Source organism: Meriones unguiculatus, chromosome 3 (assembly GCF_030254825.1).
Source record: "Meriones unguiculatus strain TT.TT164.6M chromosome 3, Bangor_MerUng_6.1, whole genome shotgun sequence".
NCBI lineage: Eukaryota > Metazoa > Chordata > Mammalia > Rodentia > Muridae > Meriones > Meriones unguiculatus.
This window is the reverse complement of record NC_083351.1, coordinates 146,128,654-146,142,983: the sequence shown is the minus strand read 5'-3', so window position 1 is coordinate 146,142,983 and position 14,330 is coordinate 146,128,654. Positions and strand designations below refer to the sequence as shown.

Sequence of the window (14,330 nt, the reverse complement as noted above, 5' to 3'; positions counted from 1 at the left end):
TCATGTCCTTCCCTCCATGCACTATAGAAATGCTCCGTCTGTTAATGTTTATAAGGCATGTTTCCTAAATAATGTGTTTAAAAGTAGTGCAGAAACAAACTCCCACTAAAGTGCTACTTCTCTCTCTTTCTCTTTCTCTCTCTCTCTCTCTCTTTCCATTTGCTGGATGATCTGACAAAACATCTCTTCTACATACAGGGATTTAGCCTTGTATTAATTTTTGCAATAAAAGCTGTCAAACAAAAATTCAAAATTCTAAACATTTTAAAGGATTATAAAAATATATGCTTGAATTCTTGCATGTTTTAAAACATAGTACAAAGTAAGCTTTTTATATGGAGCCATCTGTAATTGATTTTTAAAATTTTTTTTATTGAAATAAGCTGACAAATTGTACATATTTACAGCAGTAAATTCCATTGCAGAAGCTTCACAGTTACAAGCAGAGCTGATGGTTTCTGACACCAGCCTTTTGGACGTGCTATCTGTCTTTCATTTGCCGCAACAGTTTTTAGAATTTTGTATACCAAAGCAAACAATACCATGTTTTATAGCAAAGCCACACTGTTAACAAAAACACAGAGTGAAGGACAGTCCTGTGACTGTAAGGGTTAGCTGTGAGTCCTGAAGTTGAGAGCGCTAGCATCTCTTGTGTCCATACCTGAAAGCATGTTATTTGATTTTGTATTTTACAGTAATACACAGTTACTTGATGGATGACTCAGAATAGAAAGAAGGCCATGAGGGGACAAAGGGTGGGAGTCAGAGGCCACTGAACAATTCCTTATTCACAAATTCACTGTTTACAGGGAGATCTTCCTTTTATTTGTATAAATCACAGTCTACAGGCTTCATGGATTTTGTCCACAGATAGCTTTTGAGATAATGAAGGCATATGTCGCTTGCTTTTTAGCACATGAAAAGAAATTAGTGAAATAAAATTGAATCCTGAACAGAAAGGGACAAACAAGCTTACTGTATGAAATTTGATTTCAAATGTAAAAAGGCGACAGAAGATCACATATCCTGTTAGACAGACAGCAATTTCAGTCAGAAAATGCAGCATATATTGATACAAAATAGAAATCTTGAGTTATAAAAGTAAGGACTCCATCTTTTCCTTTCTTGGCATCTGTTTTAGCCTGTGCCGTTTCATTAAAAAATTTCTACAGGTTTTCAGAAATACTGTTCCTTGCCATTAAGTTTTTTTTTTAGTGGTCTGATAGGTATACAAAAAGTATTACCAGCTTATGTTAGAAAGAAAAGGCTATGCCAAAGAGTAAAAGATCATTAAATATTTGTTTATTTGCAGTGCAAGAAGTTTGCCTTCTGAAAACCAGAGAATTCTTTTATTTACAAGAACTATGTAATGCCAATCAGGGTAACGAGTTTGCTAAATCATATTTGGCAGGAGGGTAGATTGCAAAATTGATTAGTGGAGACTCAAAAATGCAAGGAAAAACAAACCACTCAATGTCTGCTGACATACTTGGTGAGCTTAGCTTAGTGGAGTCTGAGAGGCAAGAGAAGGTGTGTGTTTCTTCCTGCACGTGTAGCACCTGCTTTGAAAGCCACAGCCATTTAACACGGAGTGCTATGAATTAAAGTAGCAGACACTTGTTTGGCAGGTTTGGACAGGTTTTGGATTCAGTCAAGTTTTCAGTGAAGTAATCGCCAAAGAGGTGTTTGAATCACTGCCGACAGCATAGTCATTTCGTGTTCTCTAGCCTAATGAGACTTGAGTTCCCAGCCTCTCCCCAACCTCACCCTGCCACAGTTGTGGAAAACCAGTGCCACAGATTTAGGCCCTTTGATAAATTCAAGAAGAGTGAAAGGATTTTTTCAGAGATGATAGACAGCGGGGAGAAGTTTCTCGAGCAAGCCATGTTCAATCCAGATGCTTTTCTCTCAAAAACAGTTTGATTTGCGTTCACACAGCACTATAAACTCCACTTTTCATTCCTCTCAGCATTCTAAAATGACATACCAGCATTGCATCCATCATGCCTCCATCACAACAGCACAAAATACTGCGTGGGTGGGGATAACCAAAAACTTATTTTAAAAAGCTAAAGCCTTTTTAGAACTCGCAAGCATTTATATCATTGGGAATTTCCGAAAACCTCAGGCCATCTTGACCTTTTAGAAGTGTCACACGGTAGCTTTTATCAAGAGGATTATTGGCTTATTTTAAAATATGGGGCTGAGCAACAGTGAATAAACACACGTGTATAAAATCATAAACATTCCCTCCCTTAGAAAAATAGTGGATGTTTTGAATATAAAAGGTCACTTGGATACACAATTCTCACTAAGGTGAATTAGAATGACCCAGGGGCTTTTCTAAAAATATCATCTCAGGGGCACTACTGCATAACACATTTCAAGCTTTTTCCAGTGAATATTTTTTTAAAAGGTAAAGAAATCAGACAATAATGCATTGTTAAAAAAGAAATAAGGAAAAAAAAAAAAAAAAACCCAACCCAAACACTGAAATTCAACATATTGGGGAGAATATATGTAGAAAAATAGACTACCTAGTAAAACTGGGGTGTCTGGTTGTCACTGGGAGGTTAGGTTTGCAAAGTCTGTGTTTCTTTTATGAAAACATTGACAACAGAGCAGGAATGTCAACCATCAAAAGGTTCACAAGAAGGTTGTTTCTATCACTTGCTTTTCAATGTACTAAGAAGCAGTGGGGAATGTACCCTCAGTGACTATTCTCTTAAGGACTCACATTGGAGTGTTCTATCAGCAATGAAATGCCATTACAACGTTAAACGTCCATAGAACATACATTCAAAAATTTTTTAATAAGGCAGGCATGGATTAGTAGGGGCAGAAATGAAGCTGTGGAAGAAAATGTTCCTTGTTCCATAAAGAACAAGCAGAAGTAGTTAGGGTAGAAAATTCAGTCCTGCTGGAGCTGGAGTGAAATGGAGGGATCATGAACATCGTGTCGGCTCACTCACAGTCAGTGGAGAAAAAAAAATCCCAGTGGCCACTCTGCTTGGAGTCAGCTAGAGCTAGATTGTATGCACGAAATGCTACAAAGGACTTAGAAGGTCTTGTGTTTATTCTTAAGGACTTTTTTTTTTTTTTGATACGTAGAATATTTACAAGGATACTGTGGAAACACACAACACAGACAGTTTCAGTGGACAGAGTTGCTACAAGAATTGAAGGAATTCCAGCAGGTGAAGGAATGAAGATTGGTGCTTGGATGGATATTTGGAGTGCCGGTGGCTTGTTCTGTAAGTTATCATTGGGGCGGGGAAGAGCATCCGGACACTGATCACAAGGTGTAAAGCTTGAAGTGCAGCTGTAAGAACAATTTTGGGTGATGCCAGGCTGTTAGCGTGAAGGGTAGTGTAGGTCTATGGATTGATTTTGAAGAAGCTAATTAAGAAAGCAGTGAAAAGCATAGTGGACACGAATGGGGAAGCCTGGCTGGACGCAGCAAGTGGGTCATGTGGAGGTAAGTCATATTTTCTGAGACTGAATCCAAACCCTACCAATGAACTTGTTGGCATTTTCCATATCCTCCAGGTGGCTGAGATTCCATAATTAGAGCCATCCATTTTTCACTCAAATGGGCATCTCAGGCAAACTGGGTGCTATGGTTCTCTAATAACAATTATGTGAACGGAAAGGGTGGAGTGTGGCTGAAGCTGCCGCTGCTCCAGCTTTTCTTCATCACTTTCCTTAGACAATGAAAGGATGCTGTGTCGGAAGTGGAGAGAGGGACAGAAATAAACTGAACAGTGTGTAGTGGGCACAGCATCTCATTCTAGGGTGTGAGAACTGTCTTCTTTCAAGTTTTCACACATCTTTGAACTACTCCAAAATCCTGTATTATTGAGGTCAGAGGAATGAAATATAGGTCATGTGTGAGAGGTAGAAACTTTGTCTTTGGAGGCAGGGGAAAAAAAAAAAACTGGGAATGAATACCCACGTCACCGGTAACTATCAGAGCTGTGTAAGCTCTTTGGGCTGCTGTGCTCTGACCCTTGTTATATAGTAACTTTAGAGGGCTGGAGTGTAGAGCAAAGTGTAGGCTGTATGGCAGAGTCATTTTTGGATATCTACTCAAAGCCATTCTTAGTTCCTTTGTGTTATTAATTGATAAATTATTTGATTTTTATGTTGCGTAGCTCTGGGTATTTTTGGTAAGCCAGCCATGACAACCACACTTCCCAGAGGTTCAGGAATGATGTCTAACTCAACCTTGGCCAACAGGACAAACGGCACAGCTTCTGGGACTGAGTTGAAGAAAGAGTTCCTTGCCTGGAAAAAGTAATTCAGGCCTTACCCTGTTTCTGTACCTCGGCATGAGTATCTGGAGTGGTCTGTGAAACCTGGTACTGAGTACTGATGATATTCAGAGAGGCAGATAAGGATTTTGGGTCTTATATTCTTGAAATGAGCACTCTACACCAGGCACTTCTTTGTACCCTGTTATATGAGCTAATAAAGCTTTGATTGTAAAGGACCCTGTGAGAGTCAACTTTTGTCACTTGCACCTGAATGGATCTCAGCGGATATGTCTATGTTAGCGAGGATTTAAACACTTTGAGTGCTTCCTCCCTCTGAAAAATGATATTGTTTGGTGTGAATCCATCTATAGGTTCAGAACGTCATGAGAAGAGCAGAAGTGGAAGCAATCACCTCATTGCTTTAAGAGGAGCAGGAGTCTACCATCAATTGGGAGAATCATCTTTGAAGGATGCTTGAAGTTGGGAGAAAAACACTCAGCTAATTTTGCAAGAAAGGTATTCCATTCATAGGCTGACATACAGGAAAAAAAAGTATTCCTGGGCATTATTCTAACAATTTTCTTTTTAAAAAATTCAATACAATAAATGATAAAAATCTTTCAATAAACAAGATATAGAAGAAACACATGAACACGATTAAAGCCATAAATGACAGAGCCAGACACATTCCACTGTATGGAGAAAAAGTATCCTAATGACTTTCAACAATTACAAGGCTCCCAGGAGAATTATAAAAAAATCACAGTAAAAGTTAAGAATACTTGCAGAAATCATTTTGGTGATCATGTTCAGAGACTGGGATTGGGAGGGCTGCTGGTTGGAGAATAACTACAAGGCTAATCATAGTTTAATAAACTTTCATTTTTTGCTATGGCTGTATTTAAAATAGCAGACCAATTGATTAGTAAAGCGATATAGATGGAGAAAAAGGCAAGACAGGGGCGAGAAAGATGGGGAGCAAGACCTGGAGACCCAGAGTCTCTTTCATCTAGATGGCAAGATGCATCTAGCTTGAAAGTTCAAATATATTTGCTCACTTCATTTTAGGAACATAGAGAAATGGGCAGTTCAAAACTGGAGCTGCCTGGAATGCATCTGGGTTCAGACACTGCCTAGAAGGTGGATTGTCCATCCTCCATCCATGAAGGAGGGCTTTATGGCTTTTTCTTGACTGAGTTACAGAGGATGGTTTAAGAACATCTAACATTCCAAAGATTTACAAATGGAAACCAGATTACATGGATGAATGTTATCTGAGAGTCCCTTAAAGATACTCTTCCATGATGGAAGAGTATAGAATATTATAAAAAGTAGTAAAATAATTGTGCTGCTTGTTTGTGTCACTGTGTATTTGATGAGGTTGGGAGGAAATATGAGCTAGTACTCAATTCACTTGGTATCAAGTGGCCAACTCTCAAAGACATGTGACAAAGAATATTATTAGATTTGTGAAGCTGTAGCACACCTGCATGGTTTGGTTAAATTCCTATGTAAAATGATCCTCTCTAAAATAACCTTTGAAGCCCGGTTCTGGAAGAGAACTTGAAGTCACTGGCTGACATATCAAGAGTCACAGTCCTGGGACTCAGAGGCATGCCCCCATCCTGATTCCAAGGTCTCTTTCATCATTATCTAACCCCCCCATCTTCACTACGTACTGTTAACCTTCCAATATTAGAGTGTGCGCTGCATGCTTTATGTTTAGAGAGCTGTCTATAGAGATCCTTTATGGAGGAAATGCCTCTTACGTAATTCTCTGGTGAGAAATTGTACAGCGCATGATGGTTTGTGCACTTACTGTGTAGAATCTGCTGGATGGTTGAGTGGGGAGTAGGTGAGGTTACACACAGGAAGCATACATGTAGGCACAGAAATGCTCATTTAGGTCTGTTTTTCTAAAAGATTATCTGTAACCACAGGTGTGCTACTTGAGTGATAAGACATTCTGGGAAGAATAATACTAAAAATTTAAATACCATGTAGTTAAGAGCAAGGGAGGATATGCATAAATGAGCATACATTTCCACTACTACATTGATATTTTAAAAATGATATTAAGATCTTTCAGTTCTGGTATAGATACTGTAGTCATCAATGATGCTAAGTTCTTTATTTTCATTTCTACCATATTTTGAAATAAGTTGGGAGAAATAAGACTTTTGTAAGCATGTGTACTCTTTACAGAAAGAACAGAAATAATAATTCAAGGGTGTTCAGTGGAGGCCATGATTAAAAGATTTGCCTCTGAAGACCTTTTAAAGGCATTATGAGTAGGAATTGGGAATTATTATAATTCATTGTTCATGAGTTAAATGAAGAAATACAACGTAAGTCCAAAGATTGAAGCTACCATCTAAATATGAACAAGATAACATATGAGCTTCAGAAATGAAATGGACCATAAATAGAGGAATTGATTTCATTGCGTATATAGCTGGGAAAGAATAACACAGAGGCGTTCATCTATTTTATAAAAAATGAAATTGTAAAATTCACATATGATAGTTTAGTTATTTGAACATATAAAAATATATTTGAGAGTGTCTCCTCTTTCCTGTTTCTCCTCAAAGGGAAGCCTGGGAAGAGGCAAGAGCCAGGCAACAGTGTTGCTCTTGTTTATCCTTTGGCTTTAGAATGAACCTGTTTTAATGGATGAGTCTGAGACCCTGTATCCCTAAGGCAAGGTTGTTTGGCCTCTCTCCTGCAAACTGGCTTGTTTTGGTTGTCCACAGGACGGAATGTGAAGGTAGCGTTGCTCTGGAGAGTGGAATTCCTTCACAACTGGTTCAGGAGCATCAACTCCCCCAACCTGAATTCCCACTGGAACTTTTTGTTCGTTTGCTTGATTAAATTAATGATACACAAGAGGTTGGGAGCCAATCAGAAATGGTTCTGAGTCCCTTACTGTGCATCCCTTAATATGCCAAAGACTTCTGAATAGGTAAGAGAAAAACAAGAAGAAAGTCCTGTTATGCTGTTTCAGTTTTGATGGGAAGTTTCTGCCATGGGAGATGTCAAAGCAATCAGACAACCCCATTCTTACCCTTCTAGGAACTTAATATTTTATATTTTGTAATTCTTTTATTGAAAAGAACTATCAAATGCTTGCTGCAGCTCCCAACAATTACATTTTCAACCATTCTAGCTGATATGTTATCTGAAGAAAAGCTAAGGTAAAAGCACGGTGTGTTCTAACCAGAAAATTGGTAGAATGGATTAGTTCCAACAAGGTGTGTTTTGTGTGTTTATTTGGTGGACAAGTCACATCTTGGAATGAAAATGTCGCTAAGTAACGACTCCCTGAATGTACTCGTCTAATACATTAAATGACACAAGGAATCTTACCTTCAAGGAGGCCACCTTTCCCTCTAACACTAAGAAACCAACCTCTGTCTTCAATTGTTTGGATATTCGGAATTTCTCTTGGTGTCATCATCTCCTTTGGGAATGCTAGTTTGTATGGAAACACATTCTGTGGCATACAGCCCACATCCTGGAGACTTGGAGGAAATACTATCTGGAAACATTGAATTACCAGGTTCTTCAAACCCAACTAGCTCACACCACACACACACACACACAGACCCTTCCCCAAGTTAAACACCCTTGTTTGTCTTCTCAATCAGTTCACACTGAAATTTTTTTCTACGTTTAAGAGTAAGGACATAGATACCTTTGTATCTTTCAGGTATATATCTGCCACCTAGTGCTACTAAGGACATTTACTGTCTTGACCTGTACACCTGCCTATCCTTTGGATAGTTACCGTTCACCCTGATCCAACCCATCCATTCTATTTGTTTTTAGTTATTCTATTTGTTATTAGTTATTTAGGTATTGTATTTTGTTATTCTAAGTTCTAGAAAACATAGTGAAAGAGAAGTTAGAAGCTAAAGCTATTGGGTTACCTGTGGATTTTGAGCATCCTTTCCATCCCTGACCCTTTAAGCAGCATCAGTATTTCAGTTCTTGATAGCCACAGTGACTGAAAACAACTTATCTGCTTTTCATGACTGTTCAAGGAGCAGATTGCTCCAGTTCTCATTTCTGCTGGTGCTCTGTTCTTTGGCCTCACAGGATGGCAGCCTTCTAGGCAGCTGCTATCCCTTTCAATGGGTAAAGGCATGAGGCAGTGATCACAGACACCTGGCTATGGCTTCCAGCAGCGTCACACAACTGTATGCATGAAAGAGCAAGAGCTGGAGAGATTCTGGTTTGGGCCCAAATCACTAATTCATGTTATGGATAAAAGCAAATGCTTTATAAGCTTACATTATTTACAGTGCTCAGGTTTTTCAAACATCCACCCAAAATTGAGGATCACCACACCACAGGGAACAGTTCAGTGAACTATATACAGAATTTACAAGGAAGTTTACACAGTACTCTACATTCCATTAACAAATGTGCCTTTGTGTTTTCTCTCAGATGCATGGATGTTTTTCACTTCTGTCCATCCCAGAAACTGCTGATCAAACCACCTTGAGCAAATGATTGCACGTTCCTTCCATCCCTTTCTAAGACACACAATTAGACTTTAAGAAACAAATCGTGGCACGTCACCTTTTGACAGAATATTGTCCAAAATTTCAAGCATGAGAAACCTTGGAGACCATTCTCGTCTGGAAGGATTATCTGCATCCTTTCTGTTTAACTTGGCAGATGGTAATCAAACCCTTTCTAAATGAATAGTCATAAAATAGTCGTTGGTTTTAAGAAGATGGAATTTTGTGAACTTTCTATGACTTGTTCTTAAGGGAAAGCCTGTTCTTCAGGACCCTAAAGCCTCTCATTCCTCTTTTTCCCTGAACTACGTTTTTCTCCTTTTTAAAACCCATCACTGACTTTAGTGAACACTAAAGGTGACGTGTACACAAGCACAGATCATTCACTCAGCAGGCATGCGAGCCAGCTGCTGCTTCTATTTGTCAATAGAGGAGGAGGAGATACTGATCCTGGGTCACTCCAGCAGAATGATCTTTACCACACAGAACTGCTAAGTGTAAGGAACATCTGATATTGTAAGCCAAGGAAAAAATAAGAAAAGAAGGGATGAGTGTGCTGTCACGGTTGTCAAGTGAAAGGTGGGATGTCTGTTGTGCCCACAGCAGGTCAAGTCTTCAACACAATCTGTCCTGCAGCTGAACTGTGAAATGTGGGGTTCCCTGGATGTCAGTGAAGAATAAGAGAATGAGTCTGCAGTTTTCAGTTTCTTCTGTTCCTTGATGCAGGGGACTGCGGCTATTTTCAGGGCAAAAGGAAAATCCACTCAATAATAGTTAAAGAATAACCTTTGTATAATGTAATCTGAATCTTTCAAGAAGGGGAGCCAGCGTGAGGGCATTTAAGACTATTTCATGACTTTTATGTTTTATTTACAACATTTTGGGCAAGAAGAGAGGGAAAAAAAAACCAAGAGAAGGAAAGTGCTACCCTGTCACTCCTTGGCTGGGTAAGGGAGCAAAGAGGAATGGATTAGTCTGGGAGATGTTCAGATGTTAGGACAAAGATCATGACCCACAAGCATGACAGCTTTTCCGTGCTGCGGGTTTCCATTGCCCCTGAGATCAAAGCCATTCAGTTGATTTGCATAATGGTGGCTATGATCCCCATACCATTTCAAGCCCAGTGGGCAGTTCAGGCTTAATCATTTCACATGTTAAGAGGTTAAGATGTAGGAGTCCAAAATGTTGTTTGTTTTTTTTTGTTATGCAAAAAGATGCTTTATATCTCAAACTATAACAGAATCACGTCAGATTTTTAAAAGGGAAAATATAGTACTGAAAACAAATTATCACAATCCTTTACGAGAAGATCTAAGTAGAGACTTTCTCTCTGATTTAGTAGTTCCTTCTTAAAAAGCCATGTAAAGAACTTTGACATTAGAATGATCTTTTTTTTTTTTTTTTTTGTTCAGCATCAGGCTCCTAATTTCCCTTTCTATGTTTAAAATAAATGACTGCTTAGTGGTCCCCCCCCTTCCCACTGCAGACAGGACCTCATTCTTCTTTGTCCAACCATTGTCCAGGGCAAAGCATCTCAGCCGGCTGGAAACTGAGTAGAGCTTTTTATGTGAACACCAGGCTGAGGATAGTTCAGTTCAGTCAGGGAAACATGCTCATATGCCTGAAAACGTAACTGAAATTTTGTCTTCAAAATCCCAGTACTCCTCATGAATTTGATGTGCTTTTTTTTTTTTTTTTTTTTTTTTTTTTAGGTATAGTGGGATTTTAATATTTTTACTAATGGATGTTATTACACCCAGCCACACTCACTTATTTAAGGTTTCTCTCTTCCTCTCGCTTTCTAAATGAACATTTCATATTCTCCCCTTAGGCTCATTAATAGGAATTCCAGCTTTTCCTTTCCAAATGTGAATATAATGGTTAGCAGCTCACAATACGCTGCAAACTGATTCTCTTCTCAGAGGAGAGGCAGACCATTAAATGAGGCAGTCATCCTGATTAGTCCTTCAGTTCCCCATCATATGCATGGATTGTGTGCCAAAATGGCTTCCATCCATGGTTGGTCAATTTGTGGTCTCACTCAACCTTGCAAATAAACATATATAATTTTACAAACTCAGGCTGAAAGAAAATGAGGTTTTAATGACATAAAATGAGAAGAACTCAACAGTAGCTTGTTGAGCATGTTTAGAATTGTGTTGCTTTTCTCAAAAGTCATGAGAATCACGACCCAGAATAATCCATGAGCAGAGATGAGGCAGTGCAATAATGACAGTGATTAATGAGTGTAGACGGGCAGGGTCCACACTTCAGGGGCTTTGTGCATGGCTAAAGGCTCAGTGTTTTGTCATTTTGAGTTTCTTTTCTTCTGTGATTTTGCTAACTTTAAAGCTTTTCTTAAACGGAAATCTGGCTTTGGAGGAAGACATTGACAAGGAGGATGAGCATTTCCTGGACCATTCATTTTGTAGTTTGAAACGCAGAGCTCAGAGAGCAGAATCAAAAAGTGCCAGGAGAGTCCTGTGTGATGAGCTTGTTGCCATTAGACACTGCACCCTGCATACAATTTGACTTAAGATTTGGCAGTGCGGATAACTGCCCAGGCTCCCTTTACCTAATGTGTAAGTCTTGCCTTCCTCAGGAAAACAGCAATTTTTCTCAAGGAAAAAAAAATGGCCTCTGTCTCCTTCAAAGCCCTCACCACCTGTATCCCACATATCCTTTCTCTCTTTCTCTGTGGAGCAGGAACTGTGGAAATATGATCACATGGTTTCATGGCATCAAGAGATTCCAAGGCTCATGAACGGACAGTCAAAACTACTTTCCATGAAGGGCAGGAAGAAAACTATTTATTATCCTCCAAACTCTTTATTCTTGAGAAGAAAATTGTTCTTAGTGACTGCCAGTTAGATCAGGCTGGATTCTACTGCTGACTTTGAACATCTGGACAGTCTCAGAAAGGAACATTTTTAGGATTATCCATGGTCATTGTCAGATGGACACAGCAGTGTTGAGTTTGGGGGAAAAAAAGACCAGCACTAGCTTTGATGTCTCTCTTCCACAGAGCTGCGAAGCCTTTCTAGAAGGGACTCAGAGTGGACCGGAACTGTCCATGCTAGAGCCTCCCTTCCTGGAAATTTGCAACTTGTCAATGGCTTTATTCTTCTGAGCTGCTGAAGTTATGCTTTTTCTTGCTATTTTTCTTGTTTTATTTTTGGCAGCATGAGATGGTTATAGTTTGCTCTGAACACAGTGCAGGTAGACAGCACGATCCTCTGTACGCTTTCATTTTTAAATAATCCAATAAAATGCAGGGCAACTAGAAAAGACTGCCAACAATATCTATCATCCATCTACCTCTCTCTTTGTGTTTGTAAACAAAGCAATTGATGGAACTCTTACAGAGCCAGTAACTTGGACCACAGTAGACAAGAAAAATACCTTTGTTGTTGAAGTAAACATGGTGTGATAATAAGAAACTGACACGCAAGATTGAAAACCGATTGTAAGGATGGATCTCTTACCTCAAAACCTCAGCAATTATCGCTGTTGGGAACCTGTGGGGTTTAAAAGTAAGCCAGGAGGAAGGTAGTCTAAACCGAACCATGAGATTGACCTTAGTGTACATAATAAAGCCAATAAACGACATTAAAAAGAGAAAAGGTGATGGGGAAAAACATTCGGGACCACTTGTCTATGGAGTTCACGTCCGTCAAGTCGGGGATCTTCACTTTGAGCTGCGAGGCTCGCCTGCGGATGCGCCCCTTGCCGGGCGCCCCGTGCCTGTCCAGACCGCGCCCGAAGCCCTCGCGGCTGCTCAGCGGTTTGCGGTACTGGATGCTGGCACTGTCGTACGAGTACATGGTGGCCTTGGGGTCACTCACACCCGTGAGCACCTCGGAGCCGCTGGTCTCGTTCCTGATTTCCAGGGTGCTGAGGAGAATATTGCCATGGGCATCGACCTGAGGGGCAGAGATGACGTGTTTAGACACTTAGGACGTTCACTGTTATTCGGTGATCGTCACGGCGGGGGGGGGGGGGGGTCACGACAACATTGATCCTTTCCATTTTGTGTAGACTGATCTCTTGCAGTAGATAAGTGGCTCTTTGTGCTCCCTGACAATCGAGATTATCTACAGTTCATGGTGTGTCTATCAGTCTTTCACTGTATCTATCAGCCTTCTCTTTTCTATTAGCTGTCTATCATTTATCCTCAATCTCTGTCATCTATTATCGCAACCAGTTATCTCTATCAATTATCTGTCTACTTTGAGCATTTATTATCTGTTTATCTTCTACATACCTGCCTATCAACTGTCAGCCTGCAACTATTATTTATTCTTTTTCAGCTATCATTTGTTTATCTTCTATCATCTATCTATGTCAGTCATCAATTTCTATCAATTATCCATCTGTCATCTATCTACTTATCACCAATCTATCAATTGTCTCTTTTTATCTTCTATCTACCTATTATCTGCCTATCTATCTCTATTAATTTCTTACAATCTATTTATTTATCTTCTATTATTTATCTATATAAGTATTTTACATCCTCTCATTATTTATTTCTTTATCTCTACTTTTTGGTCTTTCATGTTTACTTCCATCTATCAATTTCTTATGTACCATCTATCCACCTGCATTCATCTGTACCATCTATTTATCATCTCTCTTTTTATCTATCTATCTATCTATCTATCTATCTATCTATCTATCATTAGTCTGTTTGCCTATCTCTCTTTCTCTACTTTTCACCACCTGTCTATTTATTGTTTTCTAATTTGACTTATGTTGCTGTTTGGGCTGGCTAGTTTTATGTCAACTTGACATGCAAACTAGAGTTATCTGAAAGAAGGGAACCTTAAGATCCTATTGTAAGGCGTTTTCCTAATTAGTGATCAATGAGGGAAGGGCCCAGCTCATTGAGGGTGGTGCCATCCCTGGGCTGGTGGTCCTGGGTTGTATAAGAAAGCAGGCTGGGCAAGCCATGTAAGCAGCATTCCGCCATGTCCTCTCTGCGTTAGCTCCTACCTCTCGGTTCCTACCCTGTTTGACTTCCTGTCCTGGCCTCCTTTGGTAATGAACAGCAATGTGGCCGTGTAAGCTGAATAATCCCATTTCTCCCCAATTTGCATTTTGGTTATGGTGTTCTGTTGTAGCAACAGAAACTCTAAGTAAGACATTGTTATAAAACACTTTGACCAAAAGCAACTTGGGAAGGAAAGGGTTTATTTAGCTTACACTCCTAGATTGTTATCCATTATTGAGGGAAGTCAGGGCAGGTACTCAAGTAGAAACTTGGAGACAAGAACCATGGGGGAACTCTGTTTGCTGTCTTTCTGGCATAATCAGTTAGTTTTCTTATACAGCCTAGGCCCACCTGCCTAGTTTGTCAGGGCATCTCAAAGGAACTATCAATCAAGACACTCCCTTCACAGGCTCAAACACAAGCCAGTCTGAATTGAGCAATTCCTCAAGCGTTCCTTTTTGCTAGTTGACTCCAGGTTGTGTCAAATAGACTGTACTACCTAACCAGCACATACCTTTTGCACTGTTTGCTTTCTGTTGCTGTGATAAAACACCA

At 39.6% G+C, this 14,330-nt stretch overlaps 1 protein-coding gene across 1 annotated transcript in view; it reads right to left on the bottom strand.

The window, feature by feature from the left end:
• Positions 1 to 351: 351 nt before the first annotated feature.
• The window catches only part of Gabrb1 (gamma-aminobutyric acid type A receptor subunit beta1), a 452,897-nt gene continuing 438,918 nt past the window's right edge, over positions 352 to 14,330 (bottom strand). Inside the window, exon 9 of the mRNA XM_060380727.1 lies at positions 352 to 12,705. Coding sequence (XP_060236710.1) covers positions 12,361 to 12,705 — 345 coding nt within the window. The 3' untranslated portion in view covers positions 352 to 12,360. The remainder of the gene's footprint in view (positions 12,706 to 14,330) is intronic.